Source organism: Phalangium opilio, unplaced genomic scaffold (assembly GCF_054372755.1).
Source record: "Phalangium opilio isolate 3A_F unplaced genomic scaffold, DU_Popi_V2 ptg000025l_1, whole genome shotgun sequence".
NCBI lineage: Eukaryota > Metazoa > Arthropoda > Arachnida > Opiliones > Phalangiidae > Phalangium > Phalangium opilio.
The window spans coordinates 2384189-2411350 of NW_028324156.1; the positions used below are offsets into that span (position 1 = coordinate 2384189).

Genomic DNA, 27162 nt, shown 5'->3' on the forward strand with positions numbered 1-27162 from the left:
GATAAAACGTTTCAACATAAATCATAGGACCCTCAAAAAATGTTGGGTCTTTTTTATTTTGGGCTCCTTTCTCTCGACTATTTTTGCAATAAATTTAAGATAAACGCGGATTTACTTAAAAGGATTGAAAGGTAGGCTCAAAAATGACCTATTTCTCATAGATGGTGCGGCATAAGTTCATAAGATATGTTCCCTCTCATAAGTTTGTCACTGGTTACAAACTGGAGCTTATCATGAAGTGAGTGAGGTAGGTCATTGATTCAAAGGAACGCCTGGTGAGGTGCTGACAAAGGCCTAGTACAGACTAAATAGGAAGGAAGATGGACTGCAAAACTAACTAACCGAGTGTAGTACTTCAATTCTCGCTTGTCGTTCTCGAATTAGCTCATTACGAAGTAAAAGTTGTATCATACTTATGGAACATATCTTATAAACTTATGATGGTGGGTTTGAACCGCGGACAAATAATGTCAAAAAGCATGACACAATTTTATTAAACTACAGTATCTAATTGGTGAAGTAATTAATATAATATAGGGTTAAATATAACTTAAAATTAAACTATAGGTTGTTTGTTATTAAGGTTAAAAAGCGTTGTCTGAATAATAAATAGGTTTAGAAAATAATAAACAAAATTACCCCTTTTAAGTGGCTTCACTCTTACACATGGGTGTATAGAGGGTGAAACAGTTCTACAGGGGCTATGGGGAAATGCATGGATACACGAACCCTAAATGTTTGCTTTCCAGTAGGAAACAATTATTTTTTTAACGGGATATCATGAGCCCGGAAATAAAGTAACTTAAAACTTTCTCAGCCTTGATGTATGTTTCTGAGTCCATAACGTTATCTTTTCCCTCAACAATGATGAGGAAAAGCAAACCATCCGTCGGCAACCATAAAAAAATGTTCATTACACTGTCGAGACGCGTCTGGTATAACGTTTTTTTTTTCATAAACTATACCCTACTTCACTTATCTCTATGCGGCTAATAACAATCCATTAGAAAGGAAAAAGAAGATAGAAAAGAAACACAAACAAAAAATTATATCGGTATAAATTCCGTTGAAAGCAATTTTGAACTTTCATTAAAATATACCGACTACAGCCTTAACCATAAGTTTATAAGATATGTTTCTGCCATAAGTATGACGCTACCTATGCTAGAGACCTACAGCTAGAGCTAGTTCGAGATAGAACGACAAGCGAGAATTGAAGTACTACACTCGGTGGTTAATTTTGCAGGACTTCCATCTAGGTCCTATTTAGTTTGTACTAAGCGTTTGACAGCGCCAAAACCAGGCGTCTTCGCTTTACCTTGAATCTATGACCTACTTCAATCACTTAATGACAAGCTCCAGTTTGTAACCAGTGACAAACTTATGGAGGAACATATCTTATGAACTTATGCTTTAATGAAAACGTATATGCCCTACTCCCAAAGTATATAGTCTAGTCTGCAATTTCAATCATTACGAGGTTTGGTAAAAAGAGTTGTTCATTCTTTAAAGAAATAATGAAAAACTCACACAGGCCAATTTGTTTGATCCTATAATTCTTCTTTTGAACTTTTGCTTACTAAGAAAGTAAAAAACCGAATGTACAATGATAGTGTGGAAATTGACACTGGTGGTATAAGTGTATTCGCGGCTTTGATAGCGGTGACAGGTGAGAACGTGGGGCAATGTATACACAGAGATAGAAAAAAAGATCAAATAGAATGAATGAAGCGAGTAAAAGGAGATAAAGAAACTAAAGGGGTTAAAACAGAGGTAATTGTTTTATCAAATTAGAACTTCTACTAACGTTAATTAAATTAAATAGGGACACTTCGTTTATGGATTTTAATAACTTTTACGATTTCAAAGGATTATATTTTGATCAAGTTTAATTTAAATCAGGTTTCCTCTAAGGCAAATGTAACTTCCTTCATAAGTTTGTCACTGATAACTGAGATCTTGTCATGAAGTGACGTAGGTCATAGATTCGAGGTAAAGCGACGCCTGATTTTGGCGCTGTCAAAGGCTTAGTAATGCAGGCTAAATAGGAATATGGAAGTCCTGCAAAACTAACTAACCGAGTGTAGTACTTCAATTCTCGCTTGTCGTTCTGCTAGAACTAGCTCGAGCTGTAACTCTCTAGCATTACGAAGTATAGGTAGTGTCATACTTATGGTTATAAACTTATGCTTCCGGTTAAAGGGTGGTGCATTATTAACTAAATTAAAAATATTATTAAATGCCTTGAGATAATCACTATTTAATCAATTTAAACGTGATTTAAACACTTAAAACTGATTCTGAAAATAATTCAACTCAACACGTGTTGCGTCCCAATGACGTATAATTTTGTCTAAGAATTAAAAAGTCCCCTAGTCTTAGCAAAAGTGGTGGGAAAAAGCTAGGGTGTCGTTACGAAAATAGTCTTTTAATTAGAATTGAGCTTGTAAGCCGTGAAAATGAGAAAAACGGCGGGAGAACCGATGCATTCCGAAAGCTTTCGGCTGTCTCTGGGAGCTCGGGAAATAAAAATTTCATGGGTCAAATAAAATTTGCAAAACAAGGAGAAAAACATCAAAAGAAAATCCATTACGCATTCAGGCATACTTTGAAATTGGACTTTCAGGCTGATTAGAGAAAGGATGAAAATACCTGATTTCCTAGGAAAAGTAAGGGGGCTCGGGGTCGCTAAAATGATACCGAGAAGTATTTACGAAAATTTTCGCAACCACCCTTTGGTCGATTTGTTTCAAAAATTCATTCGCACCGAGTTCGATTCTAGCTAAGTTTAAGTGGCTTTTAATGTCGTTTTTTTATCTCAAAGTTTTACCAAAGTTAATTCAGTTACAATATTACGTATCACGGGCACGAATTGAAGTATCGGTTTCGACGGTATACAAAGATTGAAACATGACCTTTTGTACGCTATCATAAAGAAAAAAAAAATGCTACTGCGCAGACTCAAAAAGGGCGAGATGGAAAAAGGGTTGATTTTCATTTTATTAATTTCATGGAAATATTAAATTCACTATAACATTATCTGAAAAGAGCGTTCGTTTGTTTTAAGAGTTCCAAAATATTTTCTGGGAATTGCGATAAATATAACCTTTTGTTAATTTCAAACTATGAATCAAAAGCCAGGATGATAATTAAAATTAAAGCCGGTCCTTTGCTAAAGGACCTAAGAAATTCGCTAAAATTTTCTCTCGCTTTAACCAGGGAGACGTAAGAATGGAGTTAACTGTACGCGCCTTTTTGACTAAACTCCAATAACGGGAGAAAGGGAAAACTTGGTTATCGCGCATGTATCACGTGGCAAGCGACACAGTTCCCCCAAAAATTCACGCGACGAACTGCCATCTCGTGAGAATCTTCAGTACGGGACTTTTGCTTGAAAATAGCCCATTTTTTGATGGAGAGAGGGCGCTAAATAGTAACTCAATATACAAAAAGAGCCCACGTGCCAAGAAGGAACCAATTAAACCTGTTTCTCCCACTTTGGGAGGAGTCTAGGCTCACGGTATTGAATACTAATTCATCCCCTCTTACGTCTCCTCTTCACCTCCTCCCTGCTTTAACATAAACCATTCTCTTCGAAAAACATTAACGAGACATTAAAAATTGAAAGACAATTTGTTGGTACCCGAAATGACGCATTTAAAAATAAAAACACGCTAATTTTACTTCTTTACTAATGAAACTAATGTACGGGAAAAATGGAATGAACATTAAAATTAAAACTAATAAAAACTGAACTGAGATAAACATTTCAAATTAGGCTAAAAGGGTTACGCGTATGGTAATTTCAGTAAATGGGGCGCATAACTCCTAATAAAATTCTGTTTCGTAAATTAGAATCAGGTTATATAACGAAAAACAAAAGTTTAATTGAATAATTTTTTATAACTTTCTCTCTCTCGTAAATGTAAATTTTATTCTAATTCTTTCAAAAGAGGAACTGCAGTATCTCTAGCTTGATTTAGGCTTAAACAAAACACGCAGTATGTGAATACAAAGACGCTAAATAGGGCATCAAAGATACCAGTCTGCACCAAATTTGGTCCGTTTTGTTTGTTGATCTGCCATATTTACTGTTCACATACCCATCAATGTTTCGTCTTAGGTAAGCAAGACGTTCAAACACGAGCATCTATTTAACCCCGACTTTTCAAAAAGGGTATATTAACGATCCTTAAATACATCTAAATCCCAATTAAATTTACGTGACAGTAAAGTACAGCTAGTATAAAATCGTACCGTATATATTGAACAATAGTACGCGGTAATCAATGCCCCAAATATATTCAAAACTTCCAAGAAATCCTATTCCTTACACCCCTGAAGCAATTTCCACGAAATCTTTGCGAGTAATTTCAGCAAAGAGAATTTGGAGCTGAGACTAAAGGCCCATTCAGACTGTAGATTAAAATCTTACATTCACGTCAGTGAAGTAGCTTTAATCGCTAAATTAATCACGTGTCAACGACTAAAAAGATTCATCCACGGGTTCAGTTTGAAAATTTTCAATTTCCTCTGGCAGTGAGTGTCAAGATGGCACTACCACCTCGTTAGCGCCTCTTCTTTAGCCATAGCTCACTCGATTATGCCTTACTAACGCGTAATCCAGTGAGCTGCTACGCTTTAGCAGACGACATATGAAAAGTTTTAGGCGGTATTTTTCATTTTGGATTCGGTTATTTTAGTAATCAAGTCTTGGTTTAGAAATCACCGCATACAAGCGACTCTGTTTAAGTCGTCTGCTCTCGCGTCTGAACGTACCGACGCGACCATAACGAAATTAACGAGAGGATCGTCGACGAGAACGTGGTCTGAATGGGTCTTTAATCTAGATTTTGGAATAATTTTAAGAGATCGAGAGAAAACATTAATTCCTTCTTCCCACCCACACTCGTTTTGCTTTCGTTCCTAGTACAATTTAATGAATATTGCTTAGAACTGAAAGTACCCCTTCGAGACCCTGAGGGCTTTTGCTCAGGTGCAAATGCCCTGCCCTACATTTAGGAAATCGACCAAAAGAGTGCAGGGAGAGCAGCAATGCTAAGAGTAAGACTAAGAACGGCGGATAAGTGCGTTGGAAAAGGGGCAAGAGACAATTAGACCGCCATCCCAAGACCCTGGAAGTATAAGAGATCCAAATTATCTACCATTAAAATGCAAATATTATCGAAGACCTGCCATCCATGGGCCCCCAAACATTTCGGGCCTCTTTAGCGAATGCCATAAAGATTAACGTATATACCTGTACTAATGTACACTACGCGTAAATTATTAACATATACTTGTAAAAATAATTTGAGCTAAGGCCAAGCCGCGTAAGAATACGCAATCTTAAATGTAATAGAAAAGAAAGTAGCACTGATCAACTCAAGAGCATTGGTGTAAGGCAGGACAATAGTTCGTAGAGATAGCATTAGGGAGATTCAGCCTATAAGAGGCTTCACTGCGAAAAACGTATTGAGAAATTTAAATATTATTATTATTTAACAGGTGGTTTTTACAGATATTTTTTTATGATTTAAGTACAGAGTGTTCCACAAAGAATTTATTCAAAAGGCCTAAAATAAATAAGTTATCAATATCCTGCCGCCAGGCTACATCTCCAATCCTCGCGTAGGATTACAACTCCTAGGCAACCTTGAAGGCAAATTTATTGGAACATCTATTGAATCCAACCCTCATTATACATTATAATATATACGAGGTGAAATTTAAAGATATTAGGGTAGATTAGCCTTTCCAAAATCAAATCTTAACGATATCGCGTTGCTTAAACCCAAAATTGCTTTAAAGATTTATATGGAAATATCTCGGGGTCGATCCGCTCTTTGCATCAAATACAACCATAATTTATGTCAAAGTTTTCATCTCCATCCTTTCCTCATCCCCTCATCCCCCGTCTTCTCTTCTCTTACTTATAAAATCTTTAAATCTCGATACATCCCTAAGCTAAATCATATAAATCCTCCTAGCGAGTCCCAGGAGTTGTAGTTTCCGGAATCGTAAATTACGTGTGTTTTCATCAAGTCCAACTGAACTTACGGAGATTTAAGCCTAGGAGGTAAACAACAAAGTGACGATCTCGAATACCTTATCGCTGCCTTTGAGCTTTATTAGTTCCAAATTCGTAAATAAGATTAAAACCATCCCATGAATAAAATCGTTTCAGAGAGTTTCTTATATTACGTAGCTTCCCATTTTAGCAAAAAAGAAAAAAAAATTCTTTCAAAATCAGAAATTTGAAAAATGCATTAGGGAGAAGATATACCGTATTTATGGAAGGAAAATCCGGATGTACGTGGTTTGAAGAGTTCGTGGTTGAAGAATTATTAAGGTACTAACGGGGGAATGGAAAATAATCATTACTTTTAAATGGTCAACCCTTACTTTTCACTTCATTCACGATATCAACGCGTACACTCTTCCAGGTTTAGTACAGATAAAACCAAAAGTACATAGATTAAATCAAAAAGTATACCTCTTTCACAGTTCCCAGCCTTTGGCTGTAGATGTCATTTAAAATGAGATGAAAATTAACTACCCTCCTCTACTTCTACACGAACTAACCTATACCAATCAGAGAAGAGCCTTTTTGAGGTCAAGGTTTATAGAAAATAGCACTCTATGGTGACGATCCAAACGTTAATTCTCAGTACTTGGCTACTAAATTGAGCCTATTCACGCTACGATCGTGAAGGTAATCATACGCAAAAGGGGGTCGACACTATTTCGTTGGTAAAAGGGGGGCTTTCTCATATTACACGGCGCGTACGACCTCCAACGAAGTACACTTTTTGTTTTTATTTGTGAACTTTTGATAAAACGCGTTAAACATGTATGCCGGGGCATAAGAAGCGTCTAATGCTTTTTATTTTTTATAACTTATTTGATCATCTATACGTCAATCCAGTATCACCTGACATTGAGTAATGATACATACACGTTTGGCTTCACAGAAAGGGGACAAGGTGGATTTCACTCAAACCCAAGACTACTTCACTTTTCAGCAACCTAGCCTTTAGGCAGGTTCGTTGGGCTGCCAAAATCATCAATAATGTGGGGAAAAGTAACATACATCTCTCAACCCTTTCTGTTTTAAAATCGTCTCAGTATAATTTGCAGTAAGTAAAAAACCTGGGGGCCTATTCTGTAAGCTTCGAAAGCGAGTTGTCGATCGACATCTCTCTCGACCATTTTTTAATTATTAATTTACTAAAAGTAGATGCAAAACGAAATTATCAAATTTCATAAATGCAAATTTTGAACTATAACTTTAAAGAAGAAAAAAAAATGAAAGCATTGAACATAGACTATCATAAGATATGTTCCATAAGTTTGTCACTGGTTACAAACTGGAGCTTGTGAAGTGAAGTAGGTCATAGATTTGAGGTAAAGCTACGCTTGGTTTTGGCGCTGTCAAAGGCTTAGTAATGCAGACTAAATAGGAAGATGGAAGTTCTACAAAATTAAACCGAGTGTAGTACTTCAATTCTCGCTTGTCGTTCTGCTAGAACTAGCTAGAGCTGTAAGTCTCTCAGTAGCATTACGAAGTATAGGTAATGTCATACTTATGGAACATATCTTATAAACTTATTACTATATATAGTATGCAATCTTACGCCTACAATTTCTTATTCAGAAAACTACTCTTCCAATATTAGTTCATCAAATATGTTAAGCTTTTAAAAAATCCCTCGTTAATTATAAATCGAAATTAAATAATTTAGTTCATGCATTGGAGTATTTTCACTAAGTAAGTTTGCGAGATTCGAGCATCTCTTAAATGAATTTATTTTATTTGACTTTTTCTTTGAATTACTAATATCGTTAATTAGTGTCGAACCTTTTAAGGAATCCTTTTGGAAAGCAATTTTTTATTTTTAATGTCGGAATTAAATAATTTAGTTGATTCACTGACATCGTTTCATTTAATAAATTTGCGAGATTGAAATTCTCGAACGGCTTTTAAGCATTTAATTAAATTTATTGCAATTCTTCTTTCAATTTCCGTTACCTTAAATTAGAGCCAAACCTTTCAAGACTCATTGATGAAAAATTAAAAAAGTAATTTTAATTTCAATTTGAACTTGTAAGCTTTTAATCCAAAAATAAATCTACCCCCGTCATCAGTAGCGTCGCTAGGGTTTGAAATTTGGGGGGGGGGGCTAAACCTGGGCAAACTAGTTATTATAAGAATTTAATAAAAAAATTGCATAATGGGCTCATTGGAAAATGTGTAGACCTTTAAACTGTCCGTAAATTTGTGTCAACCGTCACCGTCAACGTGAAATTATTCGCATTTTAACAACCTTTTATTGATAAAAACTACGGAACCGATTATGAAAGATTTTCACTCGTCTTAAGTTTATTTTTAGTTTTGGTTAGCTATTGGGACTCCCTTCGAAAGAACATGAAACATTTTACTTGTCTCCATCTGTTCTTTTCTTCAAAATTGTACTGTTTGATATTGAAATTCATCTCTGCAAAGATGAAACTTAACGAATCTATCATTATAATTTTTAAAATATTGCTACAGAATTTTAGGTTGCTAACAGCAATTTTTTTGGTAGGGTTTACGGATTATTTTGGGGGGCTAAGTTTGGAATTTGGGGGGCTATAGCCCCCCCCCCAAAAAAGGCCTAGCGACGCCACTGCCCGTCATCAAAGAAGGTAACATCCTTCGACCTTTAATACTTAAAAAACTAATTAAAACTAATTAATAATCTAACTGATTTACGTAATAAATTAATTATTTAGTTTCAATCAGAGATTTAACCTTTATGCAAATATTGAAAATTTTTGATCAAAGAATGTGACATCCCTCAAACTTAATATTTAAAAAATTAGCCAAAACAAGTTAACAACCCAACGGACTAAGCGAAATAAATCAATTATTTAGATTTAATCAGAGAATTAACATTTGCGCAAATATTTCAAAACATAATTTAGAAAAATTAATCCAGGGTGCTTCGTTTTAAAATCCTAATTTCCATACTCAAATTTTGTTTAGGTTCTATTTAATCGTGTTTTACTGTCGTTTCATCTCGATGCAAAATTCCTACAACCCTTTTGGTACGTAAATGAAATAGAGAAGGGAAAGAATTAAAACGGGCGATTAATTTCGACTAAAATCCACAGTAAGTGTAGAGGATCTAAAGCTAGTTATCTGCGCTTGCTTTCCTAATTCAGAGGTTGTTTTAAACCGAAAAATAAGGCTTAAAGATTCGATTAAAACGTGGGGAAAACTGCAGTCGGGTCGAGTGGTTGGTATAAAACAACTTTAAAACTCTTTCTATATTGATGAACCAATAATGTAAGGTGAAGCATTCGTAATTTCCTAATCAAATATTGATTAAAATTTTCAATTAAACAGATACGCCCACTTTATAATATACCGTTCAGTAATTGACAGTATTATATAAACCGCAATTTATCCGAATAAACTTACGGAAATACATTAATTGAAGTATTGAAATCGTGTCCTTCCATTTATGTCTAAAGGAGGAGTAGAAATGGAGTCGTATTGTGGGATAGTCTACACTGCGAGTCTAAACTCCTCCCACGGTGAGCGAAAGGGGGTTAATTGGTTCCTTCTTGTCACGTGTGTTACTGCTTGTATTTTGAATTACTATTTAGCGCCCTCTCTCCAACACAAAATGTATTATTATTAAAAATGTCTCGTACCAATTGCGCCTTTTTGTTTTAATTACAAAGATTGTCACGAGATGGCAGTTTGCGGGAACGCTTGCCGCCACTCGCCACGTGATAAGCCGTTAAAACTGAGGTTTCCCCCACCCTTCATTTCACCCCTTGTGGGAGTTAAGATTCACGGTTGTCAGTAAAAAAAAAAGGGGCGTAGGATTCCTCTCCTTTTCAACTCCTCCCTGGACTATTTCTCAGAGCTTCGCCGTTTAGTGAACTTCCGCTATACACAGCGACAAGTCTGGCAACACACTCTAGCAAGTGAATTAAATTGAAAGCCTTTATAGGCTTAGAGGGGAGCTACTTGGAACGCTTTAGGCAATAAAATCGGAAATAAGGATCATCTAAGAGTATTTTAGACCCCTCTTCCTTAGAAATGGTGTCCCCCTTGGCACAAAACAACTATTGAATTTACGTGGATGTTAGAAACACTGGTTCTTATAAGTCGATATAATTCGAAAGCAAGCACTCTTTAGTTCATCTTTGATGTCGGCTTACCGTTCAATTAAAATGCATAGAGTTTCGATTTTGGCAACGTTTTCCTTATATCGAAGTTTAAATTGGACTGAATCCAAAAAGCATTCATATTTGATGAAATTTAGTACCAATACGCTTTGATATAGAGACATCACCAGCGTTTAATATTTTATATTGAAAGTCGAGGGATTTATCGCTGGGAACAGTTTCTGTTTATGGTTTGGGCTGTGGGTCAGATTTATAATTCATATATGTGAATACCAAGGGTCAAACTGTTACATTATTAAGTTTGCCAAGGAAATTGGACTGATGAATAATCAATTGAAAAGTAATATTGAGGAAGTCAGCTTTATTTACAGGGTCATGCTGGAGCATGGAAACTCATAGCGGAGTCAAAGACGTTACTCTACACTTTGCCTATCAGTTCATAAGATATGTTTCATAATTTTGTTAACTGGTTACTGAGAGCTAATCATGAAGTGACGTAGGTGAAACTTCATAGATTCTCGTAAAGTGACGCCTGGTGAGGCGCTGTAAAAAGATTAGTATACAGACTAAACAGGAAGATGGTAGTCCTGCAAAACTAACCGAGTGTAGTACTTCAATTCTCGCTTGTCGTTCTGCTAGAACTAGCTCGAGCTGTAAGTCTCTAGCATTACCAAGTATACTTATGAAAAATATCTTATAAACTTATGATATCATCAATCAAGAAACCATATTTATGAATAGCCATCTCAGGTTTGCAAATATGTTGATGATGTGAGGAAACCGAGAATAATAAGACATCAGAGCACAGCACCAATTCTCTATTTGAACACTTTCGGGTCTTAAGCTGGTTTCTAGAATAATTATCTAAGTCTAAATGCGCTAATATTAACCTAAACCGTGCATAACTCTGAACTTAAACAGTTACAGAAGACAACAATATTTAGATGAATTAGCTGTTTAATTCACTCTTGAAGAGGTTACGACATTGTTCTGTAAATCCATTAATGAAAACCAGTGGAACATACTTGACTCCACAAGTCATTCATTCCTCTTGGTTCGGACCTTGCCCACACTCCGAAAAGGGTCCCATCTCCCATAAAAATAACCCGATCTTTCACCTCATATCACTATCAGTCTATTTTTATATAGGTTAAGTCATCTATAAAACCTCGAGTCCCCTTATAGCTCCAACATGATGTACTGTATACACAATAAAGCTCTGTGCCAGCTAGGGCTGGAAGAAAGCAACGAAAAAGAAAAAAATTGCCTTTGAAAACAATCCTTCTCAGAGGCGGTAGTGGTGGTGCCGAAACCCGGGAGAAACCTTAGGGCTCCCTTAGGAGGAATCTTACCCAAGCTAAGCCTTGGCAAAAGAGAATGCAAGCCAGGAAGCAAAAAATGAAGTGTTATATTAACAAGAGCGTTATTTTCCGACGAAGAGTCCATGCAGGCGTATGAGGGAAGAAAAAAAACTTCTGATGACTGAAAGACAATAGAGGAACTGGTGGTGGTGTCTCAAGCTACAACCTACAAGTAAAAGTGCAAGTTGCTAGCGAAGCTACGAAAATCAATTTTGCCTCATTAGCCTCATTTAGTTCGGCGCCGCTGTACTCTGATTGCTTTCGTCCACCCCGTGCATCGTTCCGTCCCTTATTACATAGCGGCTTGGCTGTATGTACTCTCGTCTTTTCATATACCGCCCGAATAAACCCGAAGCAAATAATGCCCAACCCTTAAAATGACCCTACGACCAAAAAGAAAAAGAGACAGCGGCTTCCTATATACTGTATATATATTTAAAGAAATTATGAAACAGAAAGAAGCTTTTCAGAGTTCGTTAAATCGTTAAGGACTGCATCTCTTCATTGGGTAATGAGTAAGACCAGGAATGCATACAGCTAGCAGGCATCATTGTGGCCCCATACATCCCATGTTAATGTTTGTGGGCCAGGCTTGATTACTATCCGTCATGCCTCATAACTCTGACGTATTTCTAACTGTCATTTCATTACAGTTGGCAGCAACGCGAGGTCGGTTTCATTTCCAAGGTGCAAAGCTCAGCGAGGTCATACATAATGAATCGATAGCTCTTCCCATTAAATTTTTGGTTTCAGTTTGGGACGACTTCATATGGCGGCCATCTTGGATTGATGTCTATCTAGGGGGTTATCACTACTAAAATTCGCCTAGATATGTTGAGAAAATGGCTATACAATGATTTCTATTAGCTGTATGCATTCCTGGAAGGACTGACTTTAGGTAAAGGTTAACTGTTATTAATTCCGCCTTCTTTTAGACATACAAATTTATGTTAACGGAGAAACTAAGTGTTTCATTGCCCCTTTGAACGATCCCGACTAGATAGATACAAGAATGAGTAAAAATAAAAGAATCAATGAACTCTCTGGGAGGCTTCCTATTAAGAAAAGGCCGTGTATTACATTGCAGCAGTAGCCATACATAAGCCCCTTAGACGAGAACAAACTAATAATTCCAAGACTAGCAACCTTCAGTCGCGTGTATTTGTCCAAGATTCATTGGTATCATTCTCAATCTCAATACCTTACAGCGCTGCAGTTGTAGTTTTTCGCTTAGAGGAATGAGCCAACGCAAAGAGGACCATTAAAGATCATGATGGGCCACAATAAGTGACGTCACGTTACCCATGGCAACACAGACGGAAACGAGTGGGAAAGGGTGTAACCACAACTCCCCAAAAAAGAAAAAGAAATGTACACTTCACAAGTGTTGCCAGTCTTTTGTATCGTTCAGTTCAACCTACTTTGAACTGAAACTAGGTTACTATAGTTAGGTGGAAACGATGACCTCTTAATTAATTTTCTCTGTTTTGTATAGTCGTGATAACTCTAAAAGTTTAGGACTATAAATCAATAAATACAAAAATATCTTTACCTGATGTTACTCAACATCAGAGGTGTTTTACAACGATGTAGTTTGTGTCAGATTGAGCTGAGAAATATTGAGTTTTGGGAAATTCGCCAGTGTGGCTATCCCCTCGTTTGTTACCCTTCTAGAGGTTTGTAACTCTCAAAATAGGAAAGGGTTTAGTCGATAGGTTAGCCCAGCCCGCTTGTGAACCAAACTCTTTGATATTGCATTTTGCATCCTTTATTTGCAGAGTGTGTGCATAAGAAGAAAAAAAGGGTGAAGTTATTTTTTTCTCTCTTTGCTTCATGCAGAGGAACGCGTGGATTCTTTTCATCCTTTATTAGGCCCCAAGACTTTCCTTTGGAATTCAAGAATGGATATAGGAATTTGGAGAACCATTAGCCCAGGGGTAGCCCGAAATCGTTTGCTAAAGATTCCTGAAGTATGTTTTGGAGCTACGTACGGGGAATTAGAGAGTGAATAGTGAAAGCTAGATTCGAGATTCTTGCGCAAGCACCTTATTTAAATATTAAAGTAATAGCTTTCCTTTTCCCGCCTTAAGGATGCTAAAACTAACTGGATCAGGGTTTTGTTTTTATTGTTATTACCGGTAATTTTGAAAAAGGCTGAGTTCGCACTTGCTTTGTAAAAAAAAAGATAACTCTGGGTAAAAGAATTAAGATAATGAATGTATGTTTTGGAGGCGTGATCTACACTTAAATGGCATTAATAATCATAAGTTTATAAGATATGTTCTCCCATAAGTTTTTCACTGGTTACAAACTGGAGCTTGTCATGAAGTGACGTAGGTCATAGATTCGAGGTAAAGGGACGCCTGGTTTTGGCGCTGTCAAAGGCTTAGTACAGACTAAATAGGACCTAGATGGAAGTTCTGCAAAACTAACCGAGTGTAGTACTTCAATTCTCGCTTGTCGTTCTGCTAGAACTAGCTCGAGTTGTAAATCTCTCAGTAGCATTACGAAGTATAGGAAGTGTCATACTTATGGTAGGAACATATCTTATAAACTTAAACAACGCATTAAATTATGAATGAATTCATATTCACTGATTAAATAACGAACAGATGTTTGATAAGATTAAGAGGTTAATCCATTCTATATTACAACATACTCGCTAAGCCTAAAACCAAGATATTTCAATTTAAATTCTAGGGGCATTTTGCGCATACGCATTGGAACGTCTTCGCAATTTTCAACACCAAGTCCTTATAGGAGAAAACGGTATGTGACATTCTAATAGCCAATTTAGTGGCGTTGAACTCAATTTTCAATGTCCGACGCTAACAAGGGAAGAGTTGCCAAACACACTCGCAGCTATAGCGTGGTTTACTATAAAGGTCCAAACTACCGCACGCCCTCGAGTTTAGAAGGCCCGCACTCTCTCCTAACTTCGGAAACATTAAGGGCTATACTCCCGGAAAACGCCAAAGCATATAGGCAAATCAATCAGTCTCCGGGATAGCTCAAACATCACCAGTCAACTTAACCCCGCCAGCATGCACCAAATTGCGTGTCGTGAGAATTAAGCCTTAGTTATGGCTCCTTTATACTATTATCGGGCCAACAAACGTGACCAAAAGTACCAAACTATAAACCTATTACAATTGAAGCGCAAAGTGCAAACTCCGAACCAAGTGTATATGGCCCCCTATCTATCAGACCAATTCAACGACAAGTGACAAGGCTTGAGGCTTGACATTACCATAAAAGTTGCGGATAACTCGATAAAACAAAGGGTCAGCGATTATATATTGCCCGTATTACCATGTGTCCGCGAGTATGGCCATCAATCAAATGTATAGATTTATGAAAGTAATTAATAAACTTGGTTTTTAGTCTAGATAAATTACTACTTAATGTTACCTACAACAACAAAATAAAAGATTTGGAAGAGTACTTACCACATCGTCCTTGATACTTGACGTAGAGGTCCTTCATGTCTTTGCAGGCACTGCGTCGTAGCTCGCATATGTTGGGATAATCCTGTCCGTCAGAGCCACAAACGGGTCTAGAACCTCGGCTATCTCCGTACGTGGCACACCTCTCTAGACATACGCATTCGGACGTCGAACCGTCCAAGGAAGGTCGACACTCGGCCCCGAAATTGCAAGCCTTGTCTTGACAAGGATTCTTCAAGTCTGCGGGAAATTTGTAGCAAGTCTCGGTCAGTCGGGTCAAATGGGTTAAGAGGAAGTAGTATATGGCCTGATAGGCGGGTGACCGCAACCGCATGGTCCGCCACCACGACTGGCGCGAACGAAATAAACCGTACTCTGACCCTTGGCCAACGCGATTCCGATTTAAGACTATTTAAAACTGTTCCGTTGTTTAAAATTCCCAATATATTTTCAAGTGTTTTTTTTTTGTACTAAAATACGAGGTTGAATTGGAGAAACGCTTACGTCACATTGCTAACCCCGCTTTTATGTCTATTTTTGCTCTAATAACGTCTCAAAGTTTTGTTAAAACAATTCTTTTCTTCGAAAACGTAAACGTGGATTAAATTATTAATTTCATTTAAAATTTGATAAACATTGTTCGAAACTGCGATTTAAAAACATTGTCGCCCGTCTTCCAATTAATAAATTGTTATTAAAATATTATATTACGTAAACAATAACCGCACCACTTTTATCACATAATCTCGCGTTCAGTTTAAAATATATTGAATCTAATGAAAATTCATTTATTATTGATCCCTCTTTCGGTCCTTCCTTTAATTCATTCTTTTTTTTTAGTTGTTGATTGACGTAAGGTTGGGTGTTGGTGGTACGATAAAATGGCTTTACTTTTATTGAGAAGCCAGAATGAAGCAGGCTTAGAAGGAAAATTTGAATGCAAAAAAAAAAAAAAAAAACGATAGTGGGAGGAACAATTTACGCGAATCGGGTTCAAAGGTCAAACGCGTTGCTGGCAAGGCAAGGCAGAGGCTTAGGTACGAAATGCCGCTGACTGTAGCGGAGATTGAGTCTGCATATAGAATGAAGTTGGGCTTCTAGGTGAGAGTCAAACATGGTAATCTTCGATAGCCTTATCAGCTCCCACACACTGCATTTGGCGCGAGGGTTACCAGGAGAAAGACGCGTGTACCGGAGGAAGTGGGAGCCAATGTTCCTCTCACTGTCTCTCTCTCTTTCTCCCTCTCTCTCTCTCTCTCTCTCTCTCTCTCTCTCTCTCTCTCTCTCTCTCTCTCTCTTTTTTTTTTCTCCTATCGATTCTACGCTATAGTCTGTTCTTTTTTCACTATTTTTTTTCTTTTCTCTCCTTTGGATTTATCCCTTTTTTTCCTTCCTTCTTCCTAGCTCATGCCGAATCTTTCATTCTTTCTTTATTTTTTTTTCTTGGCTACGATTTCGTTTTTCTCTTTTCTATTTACTTATTTTGGTTTAGACTCTAGCGCGTTGGGCACGCCAACCATTTGCGCAAACAATCGGTGTAGAAGCTACGTGTACAACCACGTCCGCAAACTCGGTGGTAGGTTTAGCAAAGAAAGACTCCTGAGATATCTACGTTCGAGAAGTAAACACTGCCACAAAATGAAAGAAATAAAAACTTTTCCCGTAGGCTGTAGACCGACGACTTCAAGAAGTTATCTCGAAAACTACGATTAAAACTCGGGCCCTCTCGCCTCGTGACAAACGATAAATACAACCTGTAGAATTACTTCTAAGCTAGGTCTATACTCCTTCTCGCGGAAGGATATAGTCACGTGTTAGATAAACATTGTTTCCCGTTTTCCATCAGATTTGTTTTTATGTCCAGCACCTAACCAATAATTGGTAATACCGCTTCCAAATTTCAGAGTCCATATGGTTCAAAAATAACTTTTCCGATTTACCAATGCCATTTATGAGCAGATATTACTGAAAGTACCCTATTTACTCGGTTTAAACGCCGAAGTTAATCGAAGTAATTTAAATTTAATCTCTCACTACTAATTATCATTTTGATTAGATTAGATTAAATAAGATGAATATTTAACGAAGCTTAATCTCTTACAGTTCAGTAACTCTGGGTTTGCGGGATCTGGGTCTGGTTCTGGGGTATTACAGAGCGGTATTCACAGTTCAGTTCGATTGAGTGGAATGAGTCCAAAGATACGGAAACTTCACAGAGTAAGAGGCGGGGAAAGGGGAAGCGTCTGTTTTTTCCCGCCCAAATCATAGTTGTAGCTTTCTCTCGTATGTAACGCTACTTATCCACCTGGTGTCGATCTTCTTAACTACCAATAATAGTCCAGAGGAATCCGTGCAAGCTCACGGCGCTATTCCCAGCTAAAAGCCAAAGACGGAAGCGCAAGTACAGCGGTCTCTCAGTCGAGGGGAATATTACACTAATAGGAAAATTAGACACGTGACAACGCGCCTTGTATCGCGATCCGTTTGGGTAATGACGTCATTTCCGATCTCAATAATGACAACAGCGTCCATCTTCTACTTCCGGTAGCATCCTTTTAGTGATTGGCGCATCCTTTATGAAGAATTTGCGTAAATCCAGTGATGATTTTTAAAAACAGACGAAAAAGGCTTAACAGGTTCTAAGCCTTTTTCATTAATTCTTTCTCCATGACAACGTACGTTTCTTCCGTTTCCTTGATCAACTTAGTCCCGAGAAGAAAAAGGTCTTTTCTTACCCCGTTTCTCTCATCGCATCTCATTCTCATTCCCCATCAGGTTTTTCTTTTCAAATTTTCACCAAAAAAGAATATTTTTAACTTCTCCCTCCTTTTTTCCTTCTTTTTTCTTGAGAGTGTGAGAATTCTTATTCTTTTCCTGGAATTTCTTCTTTCTCCTTTTTTCCTTTTGTCAGTGATTCTAGTATACTAGATTGTTCGTCGCGTAAGAGGTGTTCTAGCTAGCTAGTTACTCGCGTTTCAACGAATTTAGGATCACGAAAATGATAAAGAAAAAAAGAAGTGGTGGGGAAGAAGAGAGAGAGAGAGAGAGAAAAAAAAAAAGCTAATTCTTAAAGCAGCCAGGGAAAACACTTGTCGACTCTAGTACTCGATTATTTTAAAGAATAACTGGGTTCAAAATGAAGGGGGGGAAATGGGGAGGGGGAGAAAAAGAAGCGAAAGGTGATGATTAAAATTTTACACACATTCCTTCTTCTTAAGGCAAGATTCTAGAAGATGAAATTTCGAGATCCTTTATTTTTTTTATTTTTTTTTCTTCTTGTAAAATTCTTTTCTTCGTTTTCTTTTATTATTATTATTTGCTCCCTATATATTTTTCTTTCAAATTCTTGAATATTTTCGAATTTTCGAAAATTCGAAGATTTCAGTTCGGGGAATTAAAAAAAAAACCAATTGAAGAAAATTAGCATTCAGTCGAATTTTATTTCTTCTCGGTTGAACTGATTGACCCCTTTTTCTTGAAATATTTCTTTTTATATCAAATTTTAATTTGTTATTTTTAATAAAATATTATTTTATTAGATGAATATTTTTGTATTTTAGACTTCAATCTTGAAGTCAAATTCTCGTGATTATTTTCGGGTCCATATTAAATTCTTCTTCAAATGTATACTCCTTCTTAATTTAATAAAATTTAGTGACAGTGATCATATTGTTTTCTTTTTTTACTGCTAAACCTTTTAGTCTTTTATAGTAAAAGGTTGACAGAACGAAGGCGCGAAAATGTGTCTATAACATAGTTTAGCAGCGTATTTCGTACCAGTAACCAGGCATGAAAAATATTTGGTAGTCTGGGATACATCTAATGGGTTTCGACGAACTGTTTATTATATTTTTCTTTGCAGTTTTTACGCCCTTGACGTTAGCCGTACAAGATATCACCGGAGTTACGTAATAAATAAGTATATCTTCCAAAGCTTATTTCCACTGACGTCAACGAAACGTTGAGTTGAGTCTTAAAAACTTGCCATTTAAGAGACTTACATCAAAATAAATCCTTCGGAGAAAGTTACCGAAGCAAACAATATTTTTTTAAAAGTAATAACGTTTCGGGAATGACAATCCAATTACAGTGAAATAAATATCCACTCCAGGATCTCCAGGATTAGAAAAAAGAGTAAATTATCAAACCTTGATCCCGCATTTATTTATGTTAAATGATTTTAATTTAAAGTATAACGTTTCCAGTAGCGGCTTGATATTCCTTTATTGGATTGAAAAGCGCGTGCTGTCGCGAGTTTTAACAGCGTCCGTCCGGTACCCGGCCCGTATGGAAGGGAATATCTCGTGGAATTTCGCTAAGGCCCGGCCGAACCTAACAGCTCACACTGGCCTCTAGCAGGCTCTGTCGACGTTTCTACCCTTTAACTGCATGGGAAAGCTTCTGGAAAGCGTCTCAACTCTCTCTCTCTCCTCTCTACTGGCGGTTCTCATCCCGGGATTCCCCCTGGTTTCGCTACTACTTCCCCTTTTCGAGCCCTTTTCAACTGAATCGATCGGTGCGCTCGAGCCAGGAATCGCGAGAACAGGCGGCATACTGTTCAAAGATCATCAATTGGTGTGAAAATATATATATAAGCTTGTCATCCACGTGCTCAACATGGTGAGAACATTACGGCATGGAGGAAAGAGATGAGAAGGAGTCGAATCTCCATAAGATATGTTCCATAAGTTTGACACTACCTATACTTCGTAATGCTACTGAGCTAGTTCTAGCAGAACGACTAGCGAGAATTGAAGTACTACACTCGGTTGATTAATTTTTGCAGGGCTTCCATCTAAGTTCCTATTTAGTCTGCTGTAGTGTTAAATTACGGTATAACATTCAAATTGAGTTAAAATTAGTATTAAAATTAGTAAATTAGGAAATTGTAGGATTCGAATTCCAAATTTAAAAAGCAAAACCCCATCTCCATGAAAGAAAGGCGCTGGTCGTTGACCTTTCATATAGAGATTGAAATAATACTTGGGGCTCCTGAAAAGACTTGGGTTTCCTTGGCCAGGGAAACACCGGTACTTCTACTCCCATTTTGTAGCGATTCTTTCTATTCTTAATTATTGAGTTTTAACTTTCGACGAAAAACTGCAGCGCGCCCCGCGATTAGACTTCGGGAGACCGGACGATCAAATCCAAAGAACGCGGGTCAAGACCACAGCACCGAAGATGTAACAACGACACGTAAAGTACTCTTTCAACTAATTATTCGTTTTACGTGAATAACCACTTGGTTACTAGGAAGGTTCTCACGAAACCTAGACTCTTAGAGACATTTCTAAAATAAGAAATATTAATATTGTGGGTCATTAACCTTCAGTTAATGACAGAATATGTTGTCTAATTATACTAATTAATCTGTTAGGATGCATCCATTACGTTAGTGTTAAATTAATAAAACTATTAAGATTTGGCAAACCCTAACACCCTATGAATTATTACAAATCCCCTAGACAATAAACTGACCTTAAAATTAATACAAATCCCCTAGACAAATAGATACGTCTCGCTACCCCAACCCTTTCCACCGGTACGCGAGTATTCCCGGGCCAATGGTGATTTTTTTGTAGTGCCAGGAGACTCAAGGTAAGTCCTTGAGAGTTGAAATTAAAACTCAATAATTAAGAATAGAAAGAATCGCTACACTGCTTTACTAAGTCTTTTACAGCGCCAAAACGAACCAGGCGTCGTTTTACCTCGAATCTATGACCTACCTCCCTCACTTCATGACAAGCTCCAGTTTGTAACCAGTGACAAACTTACGGAGGAACATATCTTATGAACTTGTGATATAACCTTATCTCTGCACCCCTATCTACAGCAGTGATCCAGCATCCTCAGTGTTTCGCTAGAGTCGTCCCTGGTACAAAACGTCAACAATGCCCCTGGGTCAAAAAACAGAACCTATAATTCGTGGGAAATAGCTTCTACTTTTAAACGACGCTACGCGGCAGCACTTAACATACCCTACCAAAGGTTGCACCAAAGGAACCTGCGCAAGGTACTATGGGATCCTTTCATTGCCGCTCATGACCCAGCACTAACATTTCTATTCCATCCCACCTCTTTCCTAAATTCAACAAATTAAGATTTCCTTTAAGTGATTAACTTCTGTTGTTATAAAGTGATGAAATTCTAGTTTACTACACAAAAGTGTAGCCGGCCGGCCGGCTGGGTACTCGGACGACGACTTTTGTATAGTATACACTGCGTGAAAAAGGAGTGCTCTTTTATACTTTGAGTCCAAGCGAGGTTCCGAATTTTTGATAGCAACGTAAACATTCGACGACACACTTATTAGTGGCCCAGAATGAAAGCCGAGTAGAGCGCGTAAAAATGTATAAGGGGGAGAATTTTTCTAGCTGGCCTAGCAAGCAATTTTTACCCATTCACTTTGAACGTCCTTTTCTAAAAGTTTCGCCCGCATGGATATACGGGTTGTCACGTATTTCAACCCCCTTCTAATCTTATTGGTGTCGAGATCACGCCTCATTCGCTGCCCAAGATTCTACTGTATTTAAAAGGGACGGTAAAGGGTATCTTTGGTTCAAAGGTTACAAGACAATAGCTTTCTGTGACAAGCCAACACACAGGCGGGAGTACAGTCCACCAACCAAGAGACAACACCAGACGGAGCTACAGCCCGAGTTCACAACACGCGGAGGGAGGGAGGCTAGCCAACTCGCACTGCCCTCTAGCGGTGCTTCTTGGTGCCTGCTGAGAAATAACCCAAGAAGGTGACCTTCCCTGCCCCTGTGGTCACTGTTTGGTCACTCACTAAGGGAATGGTCTATTTAAATTAAACTTAATTTAATTGACGTCTAGACTTTTTAATTCTAATTATTATTTAAAATAATTAATATATCAATTAGGAATCAGGCACACAACTACAGTTACAATAAGAGCTTCCAAGTATTTCATAATAGACCTTATCGCTTTAAAAAAGTGGTAGGCAAATCTAAGTATTGGGACATACAAAAGGGTTAATGCATTGTCATCCGTCTCTACACACTATCATGAAACGATACGAAGAGACTACAGCGCAGGCGCCAAAAGCGAGATGGAAGGCAAAGTTTTACCCCCCGTGTCTTTCCCCTCTTAGTTATGTCATCGAAATGGTCTATTTCGTATCCAAATTAAATCGTAAAATTAAAGTTTTGGCGTCACATAAAATTCTTCGTTCAATATTTTCATTTCACTATCTCTTTGTAATTCCATGGAGTATTCGAAAACGAGACTCGGATAGAAAAAGTGGCCACACAAAGAGCAGAAAAGACACGAGAGTAAGGGAAAAGGATCGAATGTGGGAATTGAGGGCTAAAATCACTGACAGCTATTCTCTTATGCAGACAGTAACGATCTCAGGAAAAAAGAAGCAACTCTTTGTAAGACGATGCTCTCTATTTCTAACGCTTACTCTAGACATTAGCATCCTTTTCCATAAGACAGAAGTAAAACAGTGTGTTCCAAAAAGGGTGGGTTATTATAGGACCGAAGTGTAGTTCAGGTTGGTTCTATGGAAATCAATTTTGAGACGAAAATGTTCTATACTTCTATGACATCCCCTAAACAAGTTATGAATAGAATGCTTTATGGATGACCCCTTAACTTTAATAAGTAAGAAAATGGACAACAATGCTAAGGGGTCATCAATAAAACACTCAAATCATAACTTGTTTAGATATAGAAGTTACATACATTTTCGACTCAAAATTGAACATTTACCATAGAACTAACCATCCCACTGTTGTTCGGTCCTCTATAATTATCCTCCCCATTTGGAACACCCTTCAAAAAACAGGAATTACATTTTCATCATGTCATGATGCATTACTTCAGTCTTATCATGATAAGTCTTGAATGGATACCACCATCAAAGATCACTTGAGTACTTTGGTTTAATCAACTTTTATTCTCACCCTCGAGGTGGCTGAGAAAATCGGAAAAACGGCATTCGAGTAGTGTTGAGGGGACACCAGACCATCCATAGAGTAGCGAGCGAGCGATCTACTTGTTGAAACTCTAGACCATCCATGGGACGTTGGGGTATCTTTTCTTAGCGGTTTACTCTTTCTTGGATAGAGGGTTTTTTGGCGCCCTCTCTTTCTCTCTCTCAACTTATTTTTCCCCTTTTTTCTTTTTAACTTCATCCCTTAAACGGTTTCTTTTTCTACTTTGAAATCTTGGGGGCTTAATTATAGGAAACCAAGGCCTAGCGGCTTCCTTCTGAGTGATAACTAGGAAAGGTATACCTCCTCGGCTGTCGAAGGCCGTTATAGCTTGGATGGGCATTAAAAACGTATTAAGTCGATAACCTTTTCAAGCTAGAGCGCTACTACGCTCTCTCTCGCTTCATATATAGACATATAATAAATGATCTTGGGCCCGAAATGTTGCCGCGATAAATAAATCGCCAAATTTCGAATTCATCAAACGACCTCCGCCTCGTTTTCTCTAGCGCCCCCCCCCCCCATTCGCGCGACTAGATCGATTTTCAAGGCTTTATACGGAATGACCTAAAATTTGAACTTTGACCCCTCGAAACGACCAACCGTCGTCTTACAATGAAAGGGAATTGGGCCAAAAAGATTCCTCCATCGAAATAGCTGACGATTTATTTTAAAGAAAATGTGACCCCATACCTATATAAAGTGACAAAAAGAAAGACGTGAACTTTGACCTCTTTGAATCGCGCCTCATTTTAAATTAGGTTATCAGCTAGCTCTACTTCTTTCATCTTGCGCTAGAAACTGTTTACTTTTAGGGTAAAATAAATAAAATTACCTAATTTGGAGTAACCTTTGACCTTGCTATACAATGGATCGCTCTTAAACAGCCATCTCTGCTTCTCACTGTTTTTTAAGAATTGCCCATGTTCTTAAGGCCTTTTCAGACGACACAACTTTTGATTTAACAAGATGAGTCATAACGTTGAGCCAGCAATGATGGGTCAGGGGTCAACTTGGTAGTTCAACTTATCCAACTTCGGTTCATACGGCCCAACTAGTTTGCTCAAAAAATTGTACCGTCTGAACAGGCATTTAGAAACCAAATTCTATTAGGTGGGAAAGAAGGATTCTCTTGCAAATGTTTGAAACGCAAGCCGAATACGAAGTAACACCCACCCAAGCAATCTAGATTTCCAATTTTATCGAACGAGCCATGCAAAGCGAGAAAACCCAGGCAAGGAAAAAACCACGAGGTTTTCAATGTAAGCGCGGCGCGAAGAGTTCATACACCGGCTGGAAACGACATGTGAATGAAAATGCCCGGAGAAACGCAGCTCGAAAAGGGAGGTCAAAACAACACAGATAGAGGTAAAATACTTTAGGACACTACCATATACCGTAAAATAGGGTCATCCTACGTCACTTTTGGATCTTTGCTTTGGCGCCTACGAAGACGGGGAGAACCGTTTTGAGGAAAAACAGTGGCTAACTATAGTAAACAATCTCTGCCATATGGTGTTATAGACAAAATATAAACAGGCCTAAATAATATTCGTATCGTCTCTATAAACGTTTATTGGTCTATAAATATTTGTACCAAAATTGAAAAGTCAACCAATTTTTGCATCGCATTCTGGTAAACGTCAATCACTGATCACGGAATAGAAAGGACTTGCATACCTGAGTTTTTTTTATTTAACTTGCGTTTCTAAAAACAATGTGTATTCAAAAAGGGAATTGAATACGAATAAAGAGTGACGTTAGTGCATGGGCTTTGTGTCCTTTTTCTCCTTTGGAAACTGTGTAATAAATGATACGCAGCAGTCCTTTTGTTTGAACTCAATAAACGAAACCTTGGGAATAAGTTTAAAACAAGACCAACAACACGCGAATTTTAAATTCTGGACGACCGCGAAGCTGTATTTCTAAATAATTTGCATAATCTCTTTGAAGCAATGTAAAACAAAACACTGGACAGCCTTTCGTCACAAAGAAACAAAGCTTTAAACGGTATTTTCTCGAATTTCTTGGTTGCATCAAACCATTTCAGTTAATTCCAGACTTACCTAAAGAAAGCTGGAAAACCTTAAGACTCTATATAAAGCGATGTCATGTTCGGTTGGAAATTCTCCCAGAGGCTCCGCCTAGTCGACAAATGACATGTGTGTAAGAGAGAGAGAGAGAAAGGTTGGGAAGAGTACAATTGTATTGATATTAATGACAGAGAGGCACAACCATAGCGAAGATGCTCTTTGGTTTTCCCCTTCTGGGTTCCTGCGTGGATGGTACTTTTGAAATCAAGGAAGTAGAAACAAAAATGTTTAGTGACAGGGCGTAAAAGTGGATTTGGCGGGAAAACGGAGCATAGGCAGCTGAACTCATGACCCCTAGAGGGTGGGTGAGTCGCTTCCATACACGTTCCTACGCGGAAAGACGCCGGGAATTGTTTAAAAATACCACCATGGAACGTTAAGATGGAGCCAGGAGATGAAGAAGAGCGGGAGCTAGAAGCTGCCATCAGGACAGTTCGGGTTGAAAGGTTATTCGAATAGGAACGCTGGAAGGAACGCCAGTGCGACTTTGGAAGTAGAATTAGCATCTTTTCCCGCCCTTTAAGGTTTCAAAAATTGAAGGCGACAATTCCCTCCAAGCGGAAGTAAGGCTATAGCCCCCCTCCCCTACCCACTTCCCCTCTATGTCCGGATTGTGGAAGTAAGTTGACGAGCTAGGGAAATCTAAAAGCATTTACGCCTTAATAACTCAAACCCTAAACATACATTTTTTCTTTTTCTTTTTTTTGGATTTTCGCTGTAATAAGGACTTACAAAAATACCACTTCTGTTCTTGACGGTTAATTTAAGAAAATGGGTTCAAAAAAGCCCGAATTGCACGCAACAACAAATTATCAATTTTCTACCAAGGGTTTAAGGGTCTTGTTTTCACTTAACAACAATGAACAAAACCCAGGCGGTGTTTACTAACAAGTTTCCTAGAAGTTTAATTGCTTAATAATTTATTTTAGAGACAACGTTCTTATACAAAGTGGGATGAGTTATAACTATCTTTATTTAAGATAATAAAGAGGCATCAGTTTCAATGTAAATAATTTCATTTTTTGAACAGTTAGGCTTAAGTAACGCCTTAGCAAAAGTTCATAGAGAAAAAACGAAAAGTATACTTCGTTAACCTTTTCCAGCCTTTGGTTGTGGACGTCATGTAAAATGAGAAGAAATTTAACGACCCTCCACTCAACCCCCTACACGAACCAACCAAGCAATCAGAGAAGATATTTTTCTTAGGTCAAAGGTTTAAATAAAACAGAAATCATTGGATACTATATTGAGCCTACTCACACACATTTCTTGTGCTACGGTCGTGAAGGTAGTCATACGCAACGGGGGTCGACACTATTCTTAGATATAAAGGGGGTGGGGTTTCTAATATCACACGGCACGATCAAACTCCAACGAAGTGTACTTTGGGTTTCTATCCATGTACTTTTGGCAATTTATTTCATCGTAATTTTTCATCTAATGAAAACTAGCCTTTCTTACGTCATAAATTCATCCAACGGATTGCTTCTAGGAATGAGGAAAAATGGACGGAAAGTTAATTTCGGATGTTTTTTATTATTATTCCTCCCTTTCGCCCTAGTAGCAGAATACGTCACGCGGGAAACACAATTATTTTCAAATCCCATCTCTTTTCACGACCCTAGCTCTAGCTAACTCTGACCTACGCTATTTCATTCATTCCTCCTTTTCATCAAGACAAAGAGGATGCTAGAACGGAATGAGTAACGGACAATATAATTTTTCATTAACGTGAAATCTGAAAAATGTAAAAATGCGTTTCCCCCCTCCTTCGAATCCTAACTCATCATTGCTTGCTAACTTTCCTAAGCCTTGGTCTTGGTTTTTAACAGGAGAAGCAAGCGAACAATTTATACCTATTAATAATTCATCGAGGTTCTAAAAAAAAAAAAAAAGAAAGGACTCTGGAACTAAAGGACGAGGAAGCAAATGAGAAAAGACGCGATCAGTCACGTGATCTACGGAAGGAGTCCCGCCCTGGAGATGGAGAAAAATTTCCATCCAAAACTAATTTAACGGAACGACGGGCCGAAATATTTTTAATTGCGTAGGACGGGGTGAGAGGTTGATGGCAGGCCCTTTATACCGACGACATATTTCATTTGACGCAACAGTA

The 27162-nt window shown here is 37.9% G+C and overlaps 1 protein-coding gene across 6 annotated transcripts in view; it reads right to left on the reverse strand.

The window, feature by feature from the left end:
- Nucleotides 1-27162, reverse strand: part of LOC149691713 (agrin-like) — a 390035-nt gene that overhangs the window by 76789 nt on the left and 286084 nt on the right. For all 6 annotated transcript variants that reach the window (XM_089869112.1, XM_089869111.1, XM_089869109.1 and 3 more), the window contains one exon: nt 14996-15232. In XM_089869112.1, the coding sequence (XP_089725238.1) occupies nt 14996-15232 (237 nt within the window). The remainder of the gene's footprint in view (nt 1-14995; nt 15233-27162) is intronic.